A 17,209-nucleotide genomic window follows, 5' to 3' on the forward strand; every position below is an offset into this window, starting at 1 on the left:
AATTCAATCCAAGTTCTAAAATACCATTTATATAATAAGCCTTACAAACGAAGACAGTGTTATTACCTGCTTTGTCAGCAGGGACCAGTATGTAGTGTACTGATCATGTTATCTATCTTATTCTTTTTTACTACTGGATTTTTGAGACAGAAGGATAGAGGTTTTTCTCATATTGCCCCTCAATCTTTCATTGTGCGAATGTAACATGCAATGTAGATCTGATACATTTAATTCATTCTGACAAATTTCAATTTCTTTTTTTTTTCTTATCTTGCCCATCGCCTGGCGTAATCTTCGACATAATCTGTAATATTTAATAAATTATGACGCCAGTTAAGGATCGAGGTTCCCTATATTCTGGACCTTTTAAAATTGGCGATTTAAGGTTCTAGTATTGTAGAGATAATATTTTTCCATGACTTTATTAATAAAAGAAAAGCATTTTAAACAAATTACAAATCTTAGTAGCAGCGAGAACAACACTCAATTTCCTACACAGAATCTTTTATTGTTGATGTTTGTTGTTTACATACATTTAAAGGAGGCAAGGATAAATGTTTTGAAATGCATGTATCAATAATTGTCATAAAATGTATTTACTCCCAGTATTTATATCAGACAAAAATAATTGGGAAGAAACAGAGCAGGTGTTATTAGCATATCACATATACATTTTGTATTTATTTTAACAGGAATAGTATCAAACAAGGTTTGTCAGAATTAAAAAAAACAAACACTGGGGATATATTCAGTGTACATTGTACAAAACCTTCGTTGAAATGATAAATATAGATTACAATAGCATCATGTTAGTTAATTAAAGAAGTAAGGCTTCTTGGATTAAATTAAGTTTAAGCTGAACATTAAAAAGTTTAACATATAGAGAGTAAGGGTATTGAAAGAGATTTCTGTTTGCAATGTGAATATTGGCAGAACAGTTAAATTGAAAGATGCATTACCTACTTCGAGTTAAAATAAAAATATCTTGTGATGTTGAATATGAGATACAGTTTCTATTTTTAAATCTGAAGTCACCACTCACTCGATAGGGAGCTTACGATATTAGTTTGCATTTATCTGCATGAAATTGTAATCCAGCGGGATTTAAGATGGTTGCGTTTTTGATGTTAATGATTTTTGTTCTGATGGATTTATCAAAAGCAGGCCGTGCCCCCACCTGGGATTCCTGTGGGTGTTACTGGGGTGAATGGGAGGGTTGGTCAAAATGCAGTGCTACCTGTGGGGGAGGGCGACGGTACAGGACAAGAATGGTGTGGCACGACGATGTACCTGAATCAGTGAATGTGATGGCTTTGAACGCTGCGCTAGCAACGACATGGGTTATGTTTACGGAGACTGCAACACTATCTGTTACCAGGGAAGGTACCGTTCTTATGGCTGTAGTTGCAATGCAGGATGGTATGGGAGGTGTTGTAAAAATCGTATGTACATTCTTTATCTACCAAAAAAAATTAGTTTAATACAGTTTTTTATTTTTACTTATCACGGTTATCATCTTCGTTAGCCAAGCGTTTCTGCAGATACGCTACTCTCCTCATGAAGAGAGTATAGCGTATCAGAAAACTTAGCCAGCGAAGAGGTAAGGTTATAAATGTTTTAGCTCTGTATTTTAATTTTGAATTTTAGAAATAACATGTGGAGATCCAGGTGAAATAAGCAATGGACAGGTGACTGGATCTTCTTATACCTACGACAGTACAATTTCGTATCACTGCAATCAGTACTATAAGTTGACTGGTGGAACCAGAACTAGGAGATGTCAGATAAATAGTGTCTGGAGTCGTCGGAAACCCCGATGTGCATGTGTGTAAACTTTGAACCTAAACTCTTTCTTAAATTCAAAGTCGTTTCAAGCAAAATTGAAAGATAAAGAATAAATCATTATTATTTTTATTCAGTATCCCTGATATGAATTTCAGCTAATAAATAAAATTTAAAAAGGTCCATATGGGTCCTAGGATCAATTGATGTGAACGATGTTGTCTTAAAAATGAGAGATAGAAATGTTTTTCTCTTATCAAACATTTTCCTTTTTTGCATCACATATATACATGAAGTTGTGAATTCCTGTGCCAGTAACCCATGCCAAAATAATGGAACCTGTGTTGATGGTTTGGATCAATATAACTGTATTTGTACAAAAAGCTTCACAGGGACACATTGTGAAACTGGTACGTAAACTATTACTTTCTCACAAATATTCTTGCAATGCTCTTTACTTTTTGAACAATCATAAAGTACACCTACAATGCTAACAGATATCCAGCCACCAGTGATGAGTGGTTGCCATGACAACAAGACGGTCTATTCTTCAAAATCCGAAACTTTCCTTAACTGGACTGCACCTAGCTTTTACGACCCCGTAGGAAAAGCTTTAATTGTTTCAACTACTTATCCACAAAACAGCTGGAATTTTCCATGGGGAGATTTTACAGTTCAGTATGTGGCTCTTAAACCCTCAAACGGTTTGCGAACAAGCTGTGTTTTCAATGTAAAAGTCCGACGTAAGTTGAATCCCATGATATGATCCGCTCTTTATTCAAATTTTCTGATAATTTTAAATTGAAGAAAATAAATTGATAATTTTTTTTTTTAATTTCTAGCTCGTCCTTGTCCAGATCTCAGTATCCCCCAAAATGGAGCAAAAGTTTGCAATGGATGGAAAACAGATTATGGTGAGTTTTGTCTAGTCTTCTGTGGTCCTGAGTACAGTTTGGATGTTATATTCAGCCATCACCAGTGGTATGTGTGTGGGGCGAGTGGTACATGGGCACCAGATGGAACGATGCCTAACTGTACAGGTACATGCATTATTCTTTTTATTTTTAAATTTGCTGTGAATCATATCTTTGAAAGAAAAAACCTTTTTTAAATCAAATTATCAAAAATTAAATATTTCAAAATTTCCCAATAGCAGCCCCCTCTCCCAATTTTTTTCTAGATATAATTTTTTTCTGTAGAATTTTTTTATTGAAATGCGGTCCCCCTCCCTCCTTTTTGACTACGGTATAGTCAAGTATGGGTAATGTAGTATTTTGAGTAATAAAAATTGGTACCGAAAGAAGGAAGTTTTTTCAGGTACATGTAAGATAATTTTGTTTTCTCTGACTGCACCCCTTTCAAAAACGATGGTACAAAATATATATATAAAAAATACAGGCTCTTTTAAAAAGCAGATGGAATTTCAAAAACACGCATAAACCTTACAAAATATAACAAGGGACATACATGTACTTGAATGAATTCGATGTTAATTATAGCATTGGTGAGCTCTCAGGTCCTTGGATTTCACGTTATTTTTCTGTTTTCAAGGGAATTTTCTGACAAGGGAAACGGATGATGACAGATTCAGATACAGCAACTGCTCATCAGCGGATCAGATCAGCGACATGCAAGAAACATATCTAATGACACTTCAGTCATCTATGTACGCTTACTTCTGCTCTAAATTCAGCGATCTTTGTCATAAAGAAAATGTTCTTGTTTTTTGTACATGACAACCAGATCACTGTTACACTATATTAACGTATACCTAGCCTGAAGTTAAATTTTTTACGGATATTGCTACATATAAAAAGTACAATTTTTTGTTTTTTGTTTGAAGTTAAAAATTAAAAATTCGTATTTGTCTAGCCTGTTCTATTATTAATAATTATGCTTGATAAATGTGAAGAAAAAAAATACGAAAATGGGGCCAAAATAAAAAATACCTTTGTTTCCCCTAACGCGACCGACCCAATTAAATCGCGCCGACTGAAAAGATTTTTTAAATAAGATGATTCAAATATTTTTTTAATTGTTAACTAAATTTTGTAAAATACAATTTCATCAAAATCAGTTTTTATCACAACGGCCGACATTGTTCTACTGTGATTTTCAAGCATTTGTTCGAAACAAAATGACGTCAAGATTTGATTAAAGGGCATTAGCTCTTCATAAAACAATGGCGACGTCTCAATCTTATGCTTTTAGCTAATTGGAATTTTTCATTCTTGAAACAATTCGATAATAAAATTTACCACGACTAATTAAGAGTGTTTTTGAGGTGTCTGGACGTCTCCCTGTGAGTGAATAAATTTCCTAAATGGACGTTAAACAACAAACAAACAAAGCTGTCTTTGAATTTAAGGTACGTATTTACATGGTAAGGCCCGCCTTATGAGTAGATGAGGGGCCCACCTAGTGAACACATCATTCAATTTCACTGCTGCATTTTATTTGAGTTTTGATCTAATAACCAGTTCATCTATGTTCCAATGTTTACTATATGCCACTATGGAACCATAGGAGTAGTAAATATGTCTGCATACGTATTCACCCTGATAAATATAATTCAGATGTCCTTTCCTCATGCCTTTATTTAGTGGTTAAACGTCGTGACTATGACATTATATATAGCATTTTTATCATTTGTAGATTCGGTTTGGTTCAATTAAATTTTGTTAACATACTCTTTCCAAATAGTTTTGAAATCATGATTAAGCTTCATGAGACGTCCAGGGTATTTTTTTTAAGAAGGCCCTTAAAGATTGGTTGTTGTTTCTTTGCTTTTTAATCTCTTCGAGATTTGTTAGGACGACATTTAAAGCAATATGAGCTGCATGTTTGACATCGGAAAAAAATATTTCAAATTTGTTATTAACTATTTCAATGACATGAAAATAGAACGTTTGTAAACATCTTTTGGTCATATTTCTATTGAAGAACTTTTTATAAGCTTTGATTGAAGCAAATTTGAATTATTGTCGTCCTGTACAATAATGATTTCTTATATAATACGGTATATTCGGTTATACAAAAGTATTGCTTCTGAAACATTTTTAAACTTTATTTTGGTCTTATTGATCATATTGGTTTAGATTACATACAGATTATTCATAATAACACATTTTACCAGCAAAATAAAATTCTCAAAAATGCAGCCCACATTGGTTTAAACATTTCCTCATTGCTCCAAATTTAGATGTACACAGCACATTTTGCAGTGGGGGATCTTTTTTGAGCCAGTATCTTCTGAGACACTGGACATAAGTTTGTATGGTCCCCTTTGAAGAACCTTTTTCAACGTTACTCATTGGGATTTGAACCTGCGATTTAAAATTAGCCACTTATTTCTTAACTCCAAAGCAAAATACTCCAGAACCACTGCAAATCTCATGGCCCTCAAAAAAGTACTTTGATCGTCTATAAGCTCCAAAGGCTGATGGAAGGTTTGAAAATATATACTCGTATGTCTGGTCTTTGCGTATATATTTGAGAATCTTGTCTATTTTATTCAATTTATATAAATGTAATAGCGTGAGATATATCACAAGTTCACAACAAAATAACATTTGTGAATTAATTAATCATGAATTTTGCTTTTAAACGGCACATGTACAATACTTACCATTTTGTTCACAAATCGCTTTCTTTTGTACTTTTCTCATTTATGATGGTAATTTTCCATTAAATTTTAGAATGTTTTTTCAAAGCTGCTGTCAGAAAATAAAATTTTTAACCTACCTACCGACCCAACCTGAGAATTTAGGGTCGGGTTAGGGGAAACAAAGATATTTTTAATTCCGGCCTGGGGAGGGGGGAGCTGCAGGTATATAGCTCGCTGGTCTGAAAAATAGGGATGGATAACTTCGACGTTACGCGCGATGTTGGTGACTTTTGACGTTACGCTTTCATAGCGTTACGGAAGAAATTAACGTAATGCGTCTAATAGTGTAACTTGCTTGACTGGTACCCTATCGCTATCTCTTTGTACATAAAATACGAGTTTAAAAATTCATTGGCTATTTATGATTAAACTCAAGAACATAAAGGGTGCTTTGGATTTGTATATATATGATCAATTTTGTTCATTTTTCGAAGCTGTCTTAAACTCATTTTCATGTATTACGCTGAAGCAGAACGAATTTTACCCGTCAAGAACGTCCACTGGACAAATATGTTGAACCTCTTAAATGTTGCGTAAAATATTAATTAATGGAGTAAATTTATTAATCTGATATTCAATCAAACCAGGTAGATTAGCACATTATGAACATTGAATTATTTCTGTATTCGATGGGAAAAACAATACAATTTAACGACTCGAAAAAAGGCATTGTTTCATTTTTGCACGTCATTTTAGACGCTGGACATTTCTGTTGAACTTATTGTCTAGTTACTAGCTCCAGAGCATGCAGTTTGATATCAACATTAATGAAATATTTCAAATCTATAAGGAAAGCACATTATTTTGATATAATTTGTTTCTATTTAAACCTTTGTGTAAATGAAAAATTTTATTGTTCATATTCATATGCACGTTTTTAATTAAAAGCGTTACATATTTTTCATCTGTAAAAACTATCGCGTTCTATTTCTTGCCAACATTTAATGCAAAATCGTTTATAAAGTCACAATCGACATGGATTGCTCTTGTTTTATAAGGAAAATGAAAAATCTATATTCAATTTTGAACGCTCTATACACGAAAAATGCGCGATCCCCGCTAAAAAATGTAACGCGTTACACGCTTAAAATACCGTTTAAAGTGCATTTTAAAATTCTACTTTTTGAATAAAAATTATTTAAATGTTATTTTCTTACTAGAATGGGGTAGTTCTATTAAAAATCTATCCAATCATACCAAATTCATCCATATTGCGAGTATGTTTTAAAATCACCGAAGAGTTTAATAGGTCGGATTCTAAAATTGTAAAATGGCTCCAACATCGCGCGTAACGTCTGAGAGAGCTACAAAAATGTGCGCTTTTTATCGATTATAATACTTAATTTTCCCAATTAATATTTAATTAAGATACCAAAACTGATGCAGCATATGAGTATTAATACATCGCAATTCAGAAAATAAATTAATCTAAAAATTCCGATAAAAATCTAGTAAAAACAGACAGGTACATTTTATCAAGGGAATAGGACTGGAGTCCCCGTTGAACAACGGAACTCTCCTTTGAGATCGATCGCAATTCACCTTATTCACACAAGCACCCCCCTCCTTCTATTTTTGATGTTAATCTGGAATTCGGGCAGATTAATACCCCCACCCCCAAATGGAAAGTGGAGCACCCCTCCTTGTGTCTGTGGTTTTTTTTTCATTCATCAAAATTTTTAGGTATATCATTGATTACTTTGTTATCTGAAATTATTACTTGACAAAAGTTAGACCTATTTCAATTCAAATGTAAGAAGCAACTACTAGTGTGTACTACCGTGGAAGTGGAATTTTTAACGAGAGGCAAATTACATGATTTGTCCTTAAGGTAGTCCGATCCTCAGGTTTATAAAATTAGCAGTTAAGTAATCAAAAATAATCATGAAAGTATCTCTGAATCCACAAAGTTATGTAAATTTATCCATGTAATATTTCTTTAAAGTTAAAGATTAAAGTTAATCATATTATATAGGGAAAATTGTCAAATCTCTAATATTTTTGCAGGAAAAGCGAATTGGAATATCAGTGATGCATTTTCTAATTGCATATTGATCAACAAATATATTTTAGGTTAAAAAACGATAGGTAACAGAGAAATTGTCATAATTTTTATACTTCTTTGGTATTTTTTGTTTTCTATTTCCATCATGTATTCTATTATACATAGTGTAAAAGGATTTTGCTATCATTGCAAGGCACCACAAATCACTTCTCATTTCATATCATGTTCATAAGCATTAGTATCTAAGGCTTGATTCAAGATAAACTTATTTCTCTAAAACTGTATTAATTTTTTCGTCTTTTCTAGGGTACAAATGTCAACTTTTATTAGACCTTTTCTACGACTTCCAAAGACCTTGAATCTTATAGAGATGAATATAATGAAAATTGTTGCATGAAAAAATATCATTTTCAAGCTTCATTTTGATACATTTCAAATTAAATATTAATTTTTGGAGTTATCCTTCCTGGCTGAGGATCGGATATCCTTAAGAATCAGCATATATGATTCAAAAAGCGAGAACTAATGTTAGCGATTTTCTAAAGCATAGAAAGTTAATAGTAACATATATTGCGGAATAAATTTATAGCGATATCTAAATTTAGTGATCGATGGCAACACTCGCTAAAAATGCCAAAATTGGATACTCTGCTTATACGATGGTAAAATACATCTATAGGTCATTGCATAATCTAGCTATATAAGCCATCACAGTAATATACCAGCAAATACATGTGTGTGTGTGTCATGCGGATAGATTTCATTCTAAAAAAAGATTTAAAATTTTTCAACTTTCTGAGGATTGGTTCTAGGAATTCTAAACCTCATCTTAGTAATAATTTAAGACATTTTCTATGGTGCAAATATTTTTCACCTTGACATTGGAATTTGATTCACTTTTTGAAAAGATTATACTCTGCCACAACTTATGGCCAGTACTTTGGTGCTAGGGTTTTCATATTTGACATGTGTATTCCGTTGTGACAAAACGGGAAGCAATTTCAGTTCGGAGGCGGGGGGGGGGGGGGGAGATAAAAAAAGGTCATCAGACGTTTTAATTGAGGTGGCACAAGCCAGGCACGTAGCATCGTTTTTGAAAGTGGGGGGGGGGGGGTAACCAGAGAAAAATTTGTTTTACTTACCTGAAAAAGTTGACAAGCAAAAAAAAAAAAGAGAAAATTAAAATTTGCCCTAACTCGAAAATCCTATGTCGTGGAAAGGGGGGGGGGGAAGTTGTGGCCAACTTATTCAAAGCCAATTTACTTTCACTTCCAATTTTTTTTCCTACAATTCCTTGATATCACTATACTGTGATATAAAGTGGGGGGCCAACCATCCTTTCAATGAACATTCCCTATAGTAAAGATAATGTTGGGGAAAAAAGGGCGGGGGGGGGGGGCTACGTCCCTGCAAGCATATAGTAGTTTAGTTTTCTATAGTATTCTATATATCGGGGAGGGGGGGTCAGCATTGAAAAGTTTGAATATATATGTTAGGTATTGGGGAAAATTCAACCTTAATCAGAGGATGCTTCCATATTTCTTATTAATAATTCATGGCTTTAGAAGATTTTATATATTAAGTTTCAACTCTTCTGGCCCATAGTTCTTGAAAGGAATTTTTGATAAGATTTTTTCCTGTTTATTCCTCTGCAGGTATAAATTAAGCAAAAACTATATGTGAAAAAAATCATTTCAAACAAATGCATTTACAACACACAGACTGATCATTAAGGTCGTCAGCAGTAAAGGAGGCGTATTAAATTACAGTAAATATGATTACATTAAAGATTTTGTGAAAATATATTTATTTCAATCAACAAAATTATCTACAAAACAGTGCAAATAACAATTCTAAAAACTTCATATAGAAATACCAAGAAGAGATATTATGTACACGTTTTTTTACAATCTTCCAGAAATAGATTAACAGTAATCAATGTAATTGCATGTGATCAGTATTGATCCATTTTTTTTCTGATTACAAGTCACTGTAATATAATCAATTACTCTGAAAATAGGTCTAGTATTGAATCTGGTAAGGGCCATGTTCCATGTAGTTCACTACCGCATCATCGCACCATCGAGATTTGGGTCGATGGTGCAATGAAGCCATAGTGCAATAGCTAGATGATGATGGGTGTGACTATTGATGACAGTGATGCAATGGTACAATGAAGTCATATTGTGATGACGCAATGGTGTCAACGTACCATTGCTTCACTGTCATCACGCCATTGCATCATCGAACCATCCACCACATAGTTGATGCTTGAATTTGATGGTGAGATATTGAACTACATGGCCCTATCCAGAATCCATAGTCCAGTGAAAATATTTCTTTTTACTTCTGCCATTGCAATAGTAAATAAAATATAAATAAATTACATTTATAAGTGATATTCATCATTGAGATTCAGTCTAGAATTGTGCCTATAGCTGTATCTTCTATTGCCTTCCACCATCTTTAATAAAAATTACATCCACATTGACTAAACAGTGACATTTTCAGATTCTTTTGCACCTCATCTAGTTTGATACAAATGCCAAAATTCATTAGTTTAAATATAAATTAATATAACAAGCTCTTGAATCCATTCAACAAATTCAACAAATATGATATAAAAAAAATTCTTGATAATGATTCAATACTTAATTAAATTAATTCACAATCAACTATTCATTACATCCAATTCAGAGTATTTTTTGATAAGTACTGAATGAATTTATGTTTAAATCCTCACATTTCAGTAAGTATTTTTTTTCTGTGCCATCGAGTTTGATACACAGAGCTTTTACTACATAAATATGAAAATGAAAGTTTATTCTCACTGTAGATCCCTGAATTTTTGCAATACCTTATTTTTTGCAAGATAGACTTTTGTAAAAGGTACTAATATCTGCGAGAATGATATTTTTGCCAACACACTATCTCATTTAATTATGCAAAAATAAAGCATATAAAAAGTGATTTACAATATCTTAAATCAAGGAACAAGTAACATGTACAGGTATGTGGGTTCCTGGCTAGCATTTTAATCAGAATGATATGACATGCCTCTCATTAATAAAATATACAGTTGTTCTAATACTTAATCTAATAATTTTATGATATGTTGTGGTTGAAAGTGTATCTTTTAAAAAAGAAGTTTTAAGGTAGAATAGATGTATTGTAAATAATTTTGTATTATGCAATAACATTGTTACAAAGTGAAAATCAGACCTAATGCACATGAAAATATACAAACTTTATAGTCTATCTTATTTTATATAGAAGGAATACAACTCTGGAATAAACATTTTTTTTCATCATTAGTTAGAATTTCAAAGCTACCCTAGTGATCTTAGCACCTTCCTGAAATCTGAATATTATAGGATTAAAAGTTTTTGTCCCTTAATGAACACTTACTTATAAGATAATTATTTAAGGAATAAATGTCTATTTTTTTTGTTCAATGATGTGAAAATCGATTGGTTTGCGTGATAATACTGTATGCATAAATGTCTATGGTGTTCCCTATGCATAAAAAAATTATTACACACAATTTCTTAAACAGAACTATGACTGGGTGAATTTAATATGGGGCAACCATTGCATAAAATTATCATGCAAGCCAATCGATTGATCATCTTCATGAAATAAAAAAAAAGACAGTTATTCCTTGTAATTAAATTCTCCTGATTCCGCAAATCCACATGCTACAAGCCCCGCTTCTGTCTCTAAATGTGCCACCTGGTTTGTGATTTTTTTTAACCACACCAATTAATGAACTAGTACATTTATCTAGAAATAAAGAACACTAACTTTTCATACTTTTATCATGGACAAAGAAATTGGAAGTGTAAAAATATAGGAATAAACCAGATTTTTTTCCTCTAATTAAAAAAAAATTAAATACAATTATAAGACATCACACAAAGCTGTGCTGTTTGGTGTAAAGGAAAACTTTTCAACAATTCTTAATGAATATCTGAGAAATTTAAAGAAAAAAGAAGCACATGGACGAAAATAGACATATAATGTCAGTCAACATTTAGAGTTTGTTCACTTAGACTGGTCAACTACTAGGCTAAGCTATGATCTAATTCCTGTAATTCAGTGTATATCTAAGAATCTAAAACGTTATTTTCAAGAATCCCTGAATTCATGATTCACAGTTCAATCAAAGGTGTAAATAATTGTACACTAAAGTAACACCAAAATAAATAAAAACAACATGTAATTGATTCTAACAACATTTCTTCATATATAAGCACCTTAACTACAATAAATAATAATTCTGGATAATATCAACTACAACGTTTCTAAAATATATATTATATATACATGTACATATTTTTTTACATAAAACCAATAATTTCAAGGCACAATACTTCGACGGCAAAATAGAGGTAAAGAGCTAGTTTTAAAGTAAAACTCAAATTTGAAAAAACCCCAGATCACTACCTATAATCCTATATCACATTCAAACTTTATATATGTTGGAAACGTTTATAAAATATACGTAGTCTGTCCCATATCATTAATGTTAATACTGTATGTGGGCCTAATCGTAAGAATGAAGGGCCCCATCCTTTGTAGAAGCCCCATAGTCCTTCAGTACGAAACATCTTGACAAAGCAGTCCACAACATTGTTGTAATGCAGTCCCTTGCCCTGAACATCTACCCCTTGATTGTACATTCTCGTCGACACGACGTCAAATGGCGTCATAAACAGAGTCACTGTTACTCCACTGCAGAGCGTGGCCAAAAATGTGTTCAACCAACTGTCTGAGGGAAACATCTGAAATTTTGAGATATAAAATACTTGACAAATAAATCATTGGAAACTTTAAAAAAAATTTATAAGGCCAAAAAAAATTAATTATGGTTGAGCATATGGTATTGATCAATTTTATACTGAAAAGGGAAATAACTCAATTTTCTACAAGAAAAAGAAAATAAGTTTTAGGTACTTTTTTCCAGTCTCAACCTCTCAATTTCTGTTTAAAGAAAATACGGATTCCTTAGACTGTCATGCACTATATGCCTTATATTTACATTAAGTACGCTTGCACAAATTTCCGCGGAAAAGTTGTGGCCGCTTACATAGCGTAAATTAATACCACGTGGAAAAAAGTACTTCTACAGTATTCCCCTTTCATAAATGCTAAGAAAGACGTTTTTATTAGAAAAACAATATATTTCTTCTAAATTTAAAGTATTTTATCAATTAACTTTTAAATAAATGTTTGAAATAACATTATTTAATGTTGAATACATATTATAACTAATTGCAGAGAACAAAACTTAAGAATCAGTAGATATTATCATTTTACCGTATAAATGACTTACAAAAATAGGTGTAAAACCTGCTTCCAAAAAAAAAAAAAAAAAAATTGATTTTTTTGAAAATATCTATTAATTTTTTTTGGCCTAAAATTACATTTTTTTTTTTCAGTACGAATTACATTTGAACTATATTCTATCTCAAATACTAGATAAATATGACAAAGTGATACTGAAGTCCCAAACTCTTATTCTCAAAGCAATACTCTGGATCTCTAAAATTCTGATATCTCAATTTTTTTTCTCACTTATATTGAATTCAAAATAACAATTTTTGACTGGACTGGTTTGATTACAATAAAACATCCCTAGATAAAAAAAACTTACATCAAGTTTAGTTATATATTCCTTTGAAGTGCTGAAGGAGGACAGCTGAGTTGCTGACCCCACCATGACCCTTGGAATGGCTGCTGACACGCCCCTCCACAGTCCAGTGAATCCGTAGTCACGGAACACTGACCTCATGCCGTGAAGCATACTTTCGTGTGGATGCTGATGGCCCACTGCTATTTCCTGTGCTGCTTTGGACTGCATGTGGGTTTTTATCTGTAACACAAAGTCAACAGGTTAATATCATGTATTGACATACTCATGATGCTTGCCATTCTATCTTTCATTTTTCACACAACATATAACCTAATTTTTGTCAAAGAACTTATTGCCTAATCAATAACCTCTATGAAAAGAAAAAAAATTACCATTAATCAAAAAGTAGAAACCTTGTGCTCTGATTTTTTTTAATTACCTTCTTACTGAAGTCAAGTCTGTAATCAGTCAGGGGCATAACTCAAACAAGTTATTTTCAAAAATAACTCAAATGAGTTATTTTACATTTTTTCACACACACAATTTTTTTTTTGAAAAATAACTTAAATAAGTTATTTTTATATCCTACTTGGACATTGGTTTCTTGGAAATTTCGTGTTTCCTGCCAATTTGCATTGCATTTTGGGATTCCATTATGTAATACTAGATGGAGTTCACCGACTCCAATGGAGAATGGGTGAGGAGGTGAAGATAAACAGCATTTTACTCCTTATTTTGTGGTTTTATCCACATGGTGTATATGTCCAATTTTATTCATTAAATAAAAAAAATTCCCCACTTTTCCCAAGACTTTGAACACTTTTTCTGCATTGAGCAAGGTTTATATTTAGTCAAACATTTGTTTTTGTCTTGGTGCACGAGCAAAATCCTTTGGTGCACGGGGTGTGAAGTTAGGGAGGAATGACACAAAATAACTTAAATTAGTTATTTATTTATTGAAGCTATTTTGGAAAAATAACGTGTTTGAGTTATTAAGGTTGGGAAAAAGTAGGTCATAGCAAAGAGAAGTAACTCATTGAGACAAAAAAAATAACTCATTTGAGTTATTTTTGAAAATAACTTGTTTAAGTTATGCCCCTGACTGGTAATCAGTAATTTCTAATTAAATTTTAGAAATTTGTCATTCAATTCTTTCAACAGGAATCTTTTGAACACCAAAATATGTCTTTCAAATACTTTTAGAAAAGCTAACCATAAAAAATGGACTCCCAATAGTTGCACCCATACATCCAGCTAGAGCTCCTGCTGCAATGCTTTTCACAAAAGAAACATGTCCGTGTTTGTCCTTCGTGAAGCCAGTATTTCCAATGACTTGATAGGTCCCTAAGCGTATCCCATTCATGACTAGCTGATACCACAAGGCAGGGACTAGACCGCTCTGAATGGCAAGAATTCCATCAGTCTTCACAATTGTCTTGATGGCATGAAGAGAATTTCTGGAGAAAAAAAATTAAAAATTAGAAGACAATTCATATGCAAGTCCGATAGAGGGGTCCACCCTATGTGGACATAATTTTGCTCATTATCAACTTAAATAGGGAGTTCCTATGACTTATAGTTGGATGGTTAAGTCATGTTTGAGAAATACTTTGCATGTAAGAAGAAGAAGAAAAAACAATGGTAATGGATCAAACCAGGATTTAATGCAAGTCTGACATTGCTAAACTAGTCTGAATGACATATATGCAAATTTGAAGAAAAAAAATACCTGTAGTGAATAGCATGCTGCCCTCGTGCCTGCAGTTCTCCCTGCAACTGCATGCGAGTTTTGACAACTTCCAGTGGATTGGTAAAAAATCCAGCCCCACATGCTGCAAGACCACCAATCAGGAATTCCATCTTCTTAGAGTTCTTTAAGAGTTCAAGGTTACTGAATGGTTACATGTTATCTCTGAAATAGTTAAAAATATTATACATTCGGAAAAATAGTGGATATGTTCTAAAATGATGTAATTACCCTTCAGGTCTTTCTTGTTTCATGCGTATTTCGAATTTACTCTGTTTACGATAAAATAATCAAATTACATGGTTTAATTCAGAGGGAAATCCATTCATACATACCAAATATACAAAGATTGATGATTTTCTTTGAAAATGTACATAGAATATGACATTGTTCTACAATTCTCTGGACTTCTGGCTTTGCCAAAACATTCTGCAAGTTTTAAATTTTATTTGGTTGAGTTCGAGGTCCCATTAAGCGTGAAGATTCACAAAAATCTCGATCCCGATTTAAAAAGGAACTTCAAAATTGGTGATGATTATTTCTGAATAAATATCACGTAAAATGTTATAATATTTCTTGGGATCGAGAGATTAAAGATTTTAGAAAAATTACAGCGAACTTTATTTTGTAATATGCAGTGTATTTGATCGGTATTATATTTTTTTTCCCATTTTTTGATCCAAAAAAGGCTAATTTTCTTTTTTTTCGAGGCTGCCAGTATGGAATAGATCACAATTACGAAGAACTTCAAAGAATGTTTAAAACAAAAATGAGTATAATAAACTTTATCATAAACATGAAAAAAATATGCATACATGTATATGATTAAAATCGAAATGCCCGAAAGTAAGTTATATATCGGGAAAGGGGGGTGGGGGGCTTAGCGCATTCTTTTGTGCAACTTTGTCGTGTCTCATGTTTTTTTTTTTTTAAATATGGATACATGCTTATTTTTTTTTTAATATCAAGTGATCATGTAAGTAAATTTGAAATGCATGAGCATATTTGTACTATTTTTTTTTTCACTTTTGGTGTTAGGAAATGTGTAAGCTTATAGCTCATTTTAGGGGGTGGGGAAGCTACAAGCATGTTTTTCTCATCATCTGTAAATAAATAAGACGTTAGAAAATTTTGTACAGTTTTCATTCATCCTGTCGTATATTATGGTTCAAAATTATATATGCGCGGGGATAGGCAAAAACGAAATTTAAAAAAAAAAATCAAGCACTTATTTAAAAGCATGCAAATAAAATATGTGAATGACTTAATTAAAAGTTTGAAAACTAGTATGATACAAAATATTGTCAAAGCATAGACACCCAATACGTAAAATGGATCGAATATGTCCTTCAAATGGATCACTTAGTCACGCTGTTCATTTCAGAAACAGGGAATATGTTATTAGTTTAATTACAAAACACAGGAAATTTTCTTCTCTATCAATACTTTATTGATTCCCTTCTCTACACAAATGTCTTCTTCCTCAGGGAAATGTGTAACGAAGAATATTTTGGCTAATATTCCAAAATTACAATTTTATCACATAACTCATTTCTCAGATATTGGTATCGGTAGAAAACAAAAAATCTCTTGAAAAGCCGTTTGTAATGTGGCGTTGACGTAGCAGCCATTTTGATTTCCCAAGAGAACTGCCTTGAATGACGTGTGTATAGTACAGGGCAAACAAATAGCAAAGTTGTTTTATTTCTAATCTAAGAACACTGTTGTTTATTATACAAAAGCAGAAATCAACAGCCGATAGGAAAATATATGTATAATATCTATTGAATTCATTACAATGCCTTTGTGGTCTTTAGCGATATAATGATATTAATGCTAATTAACGGGGTTTGACGAGTTTTCTGTATGACACATATCTAGATATTACAAATGGTAATCCATCAAAAACTCAGATAAAAATGTTATATTTTGTCGTCATACAAAACAAAATATTTAATGATGATTGACCTAGCCTTATTAAACATAACAAATTTGACCTAATACACTGTAGAAAACAACGTATGATATAAAGTTCGTAGCAAGATATATTTGTCAAAGAACAAAAACATCTGACCAAATAAAAATACAGAGTATGATAAAGATCATAGAAAAACATTTATTTAGTAAAACAAGATGTGTTTGTGAAACACTGATGCAGCTGGTACTGGCGAAGTTTGAAGTTTCTCAAATGCAAGTCAAACTCCAAGGTCAAAAGGTCAAAATTGTAAGTATCAAGAGGAAAGTCTTTTCACAATAAATACACCTGTGAAATATAATTAAAAGCCTTGGTACTAACTTTTCAAAAGTTATGACCAAGCTTTCTACAAAGTGGGTCAAACTCTAAGGTCAAGGTCAAAAAAATTATTCCAATTG

General features: G+C 32.3%; 1 protein-coding gene and 1 pseudogene across 2 annotated transcripts; one reads left to right on the top strand and one right to left on the bottom strand.

Moving 5' to 3' along the window:
• Nucleotides 1-1,071: 1,071 nt before the first annotated feature.
• Nucleotides 1,072-3,653, top strand: LOC134245362 (sushi, von Willebrand factor type A, EGF and pentraxin domain-containing protein 1-like; annotated as a pseudogene).
• A 7,688-nt stretch (nt 3,654-11,341) lies between these two features.
• LOC134245364 (solute carrier family 25 member 35-like) lies at nt 11,342-15,298 on the bottom strand. Of its 2 annotated transcripts, none has more exons than XM_062727654.1 (5): nt 15,172-15,298; nt 14,819-14,961; nt 14,303-14,546; nt 13,111-13,329; nt 11,342-12,238 (listed from the first exon to the last, which is right to left on the bottom strand). In XM_062727654.1, exons 2-5 carry the CDS (start codon nt 14,947-14,949, stop codon nt 11,927-11,929), a joined length of 906 nt encoding a protein of 301 aa, XP_062583638.1. In that variant the 5' UTR covers nt 14,950-14,961; nt 15,172-15,298; the 3' UTR covers nt 11,342-11,926. The 2 variants fall into 2 exon arrangements, with proteins under 2 accessions (XP_062583638.1, XP_062583637.1); XM_062727653.1 differs by having other exon boundaries at nt 14,819-15,001.
• Nucleotides 15,299-17,209: the final 1,911 nt, after the last annotated feature.

This window comes from Saccostrea cucullata, unplaced genomic scaffold, assembly GCF_032062105.1.
Source record: "Saccostrea cucullata isolate Sc308-1 unplaced genomic scaffold, CSIRO_AGI_Scuc_v1 ctg2215, whole genome shotgun sequence".
Classification (NCBI taxonomy): domain Eukaryota; kingdom Metazoa; phylum Mollusca; class Bivalvia; order Ostreida; family Ostreidae; genus Saccostrea; species Saccostrea cuccullata.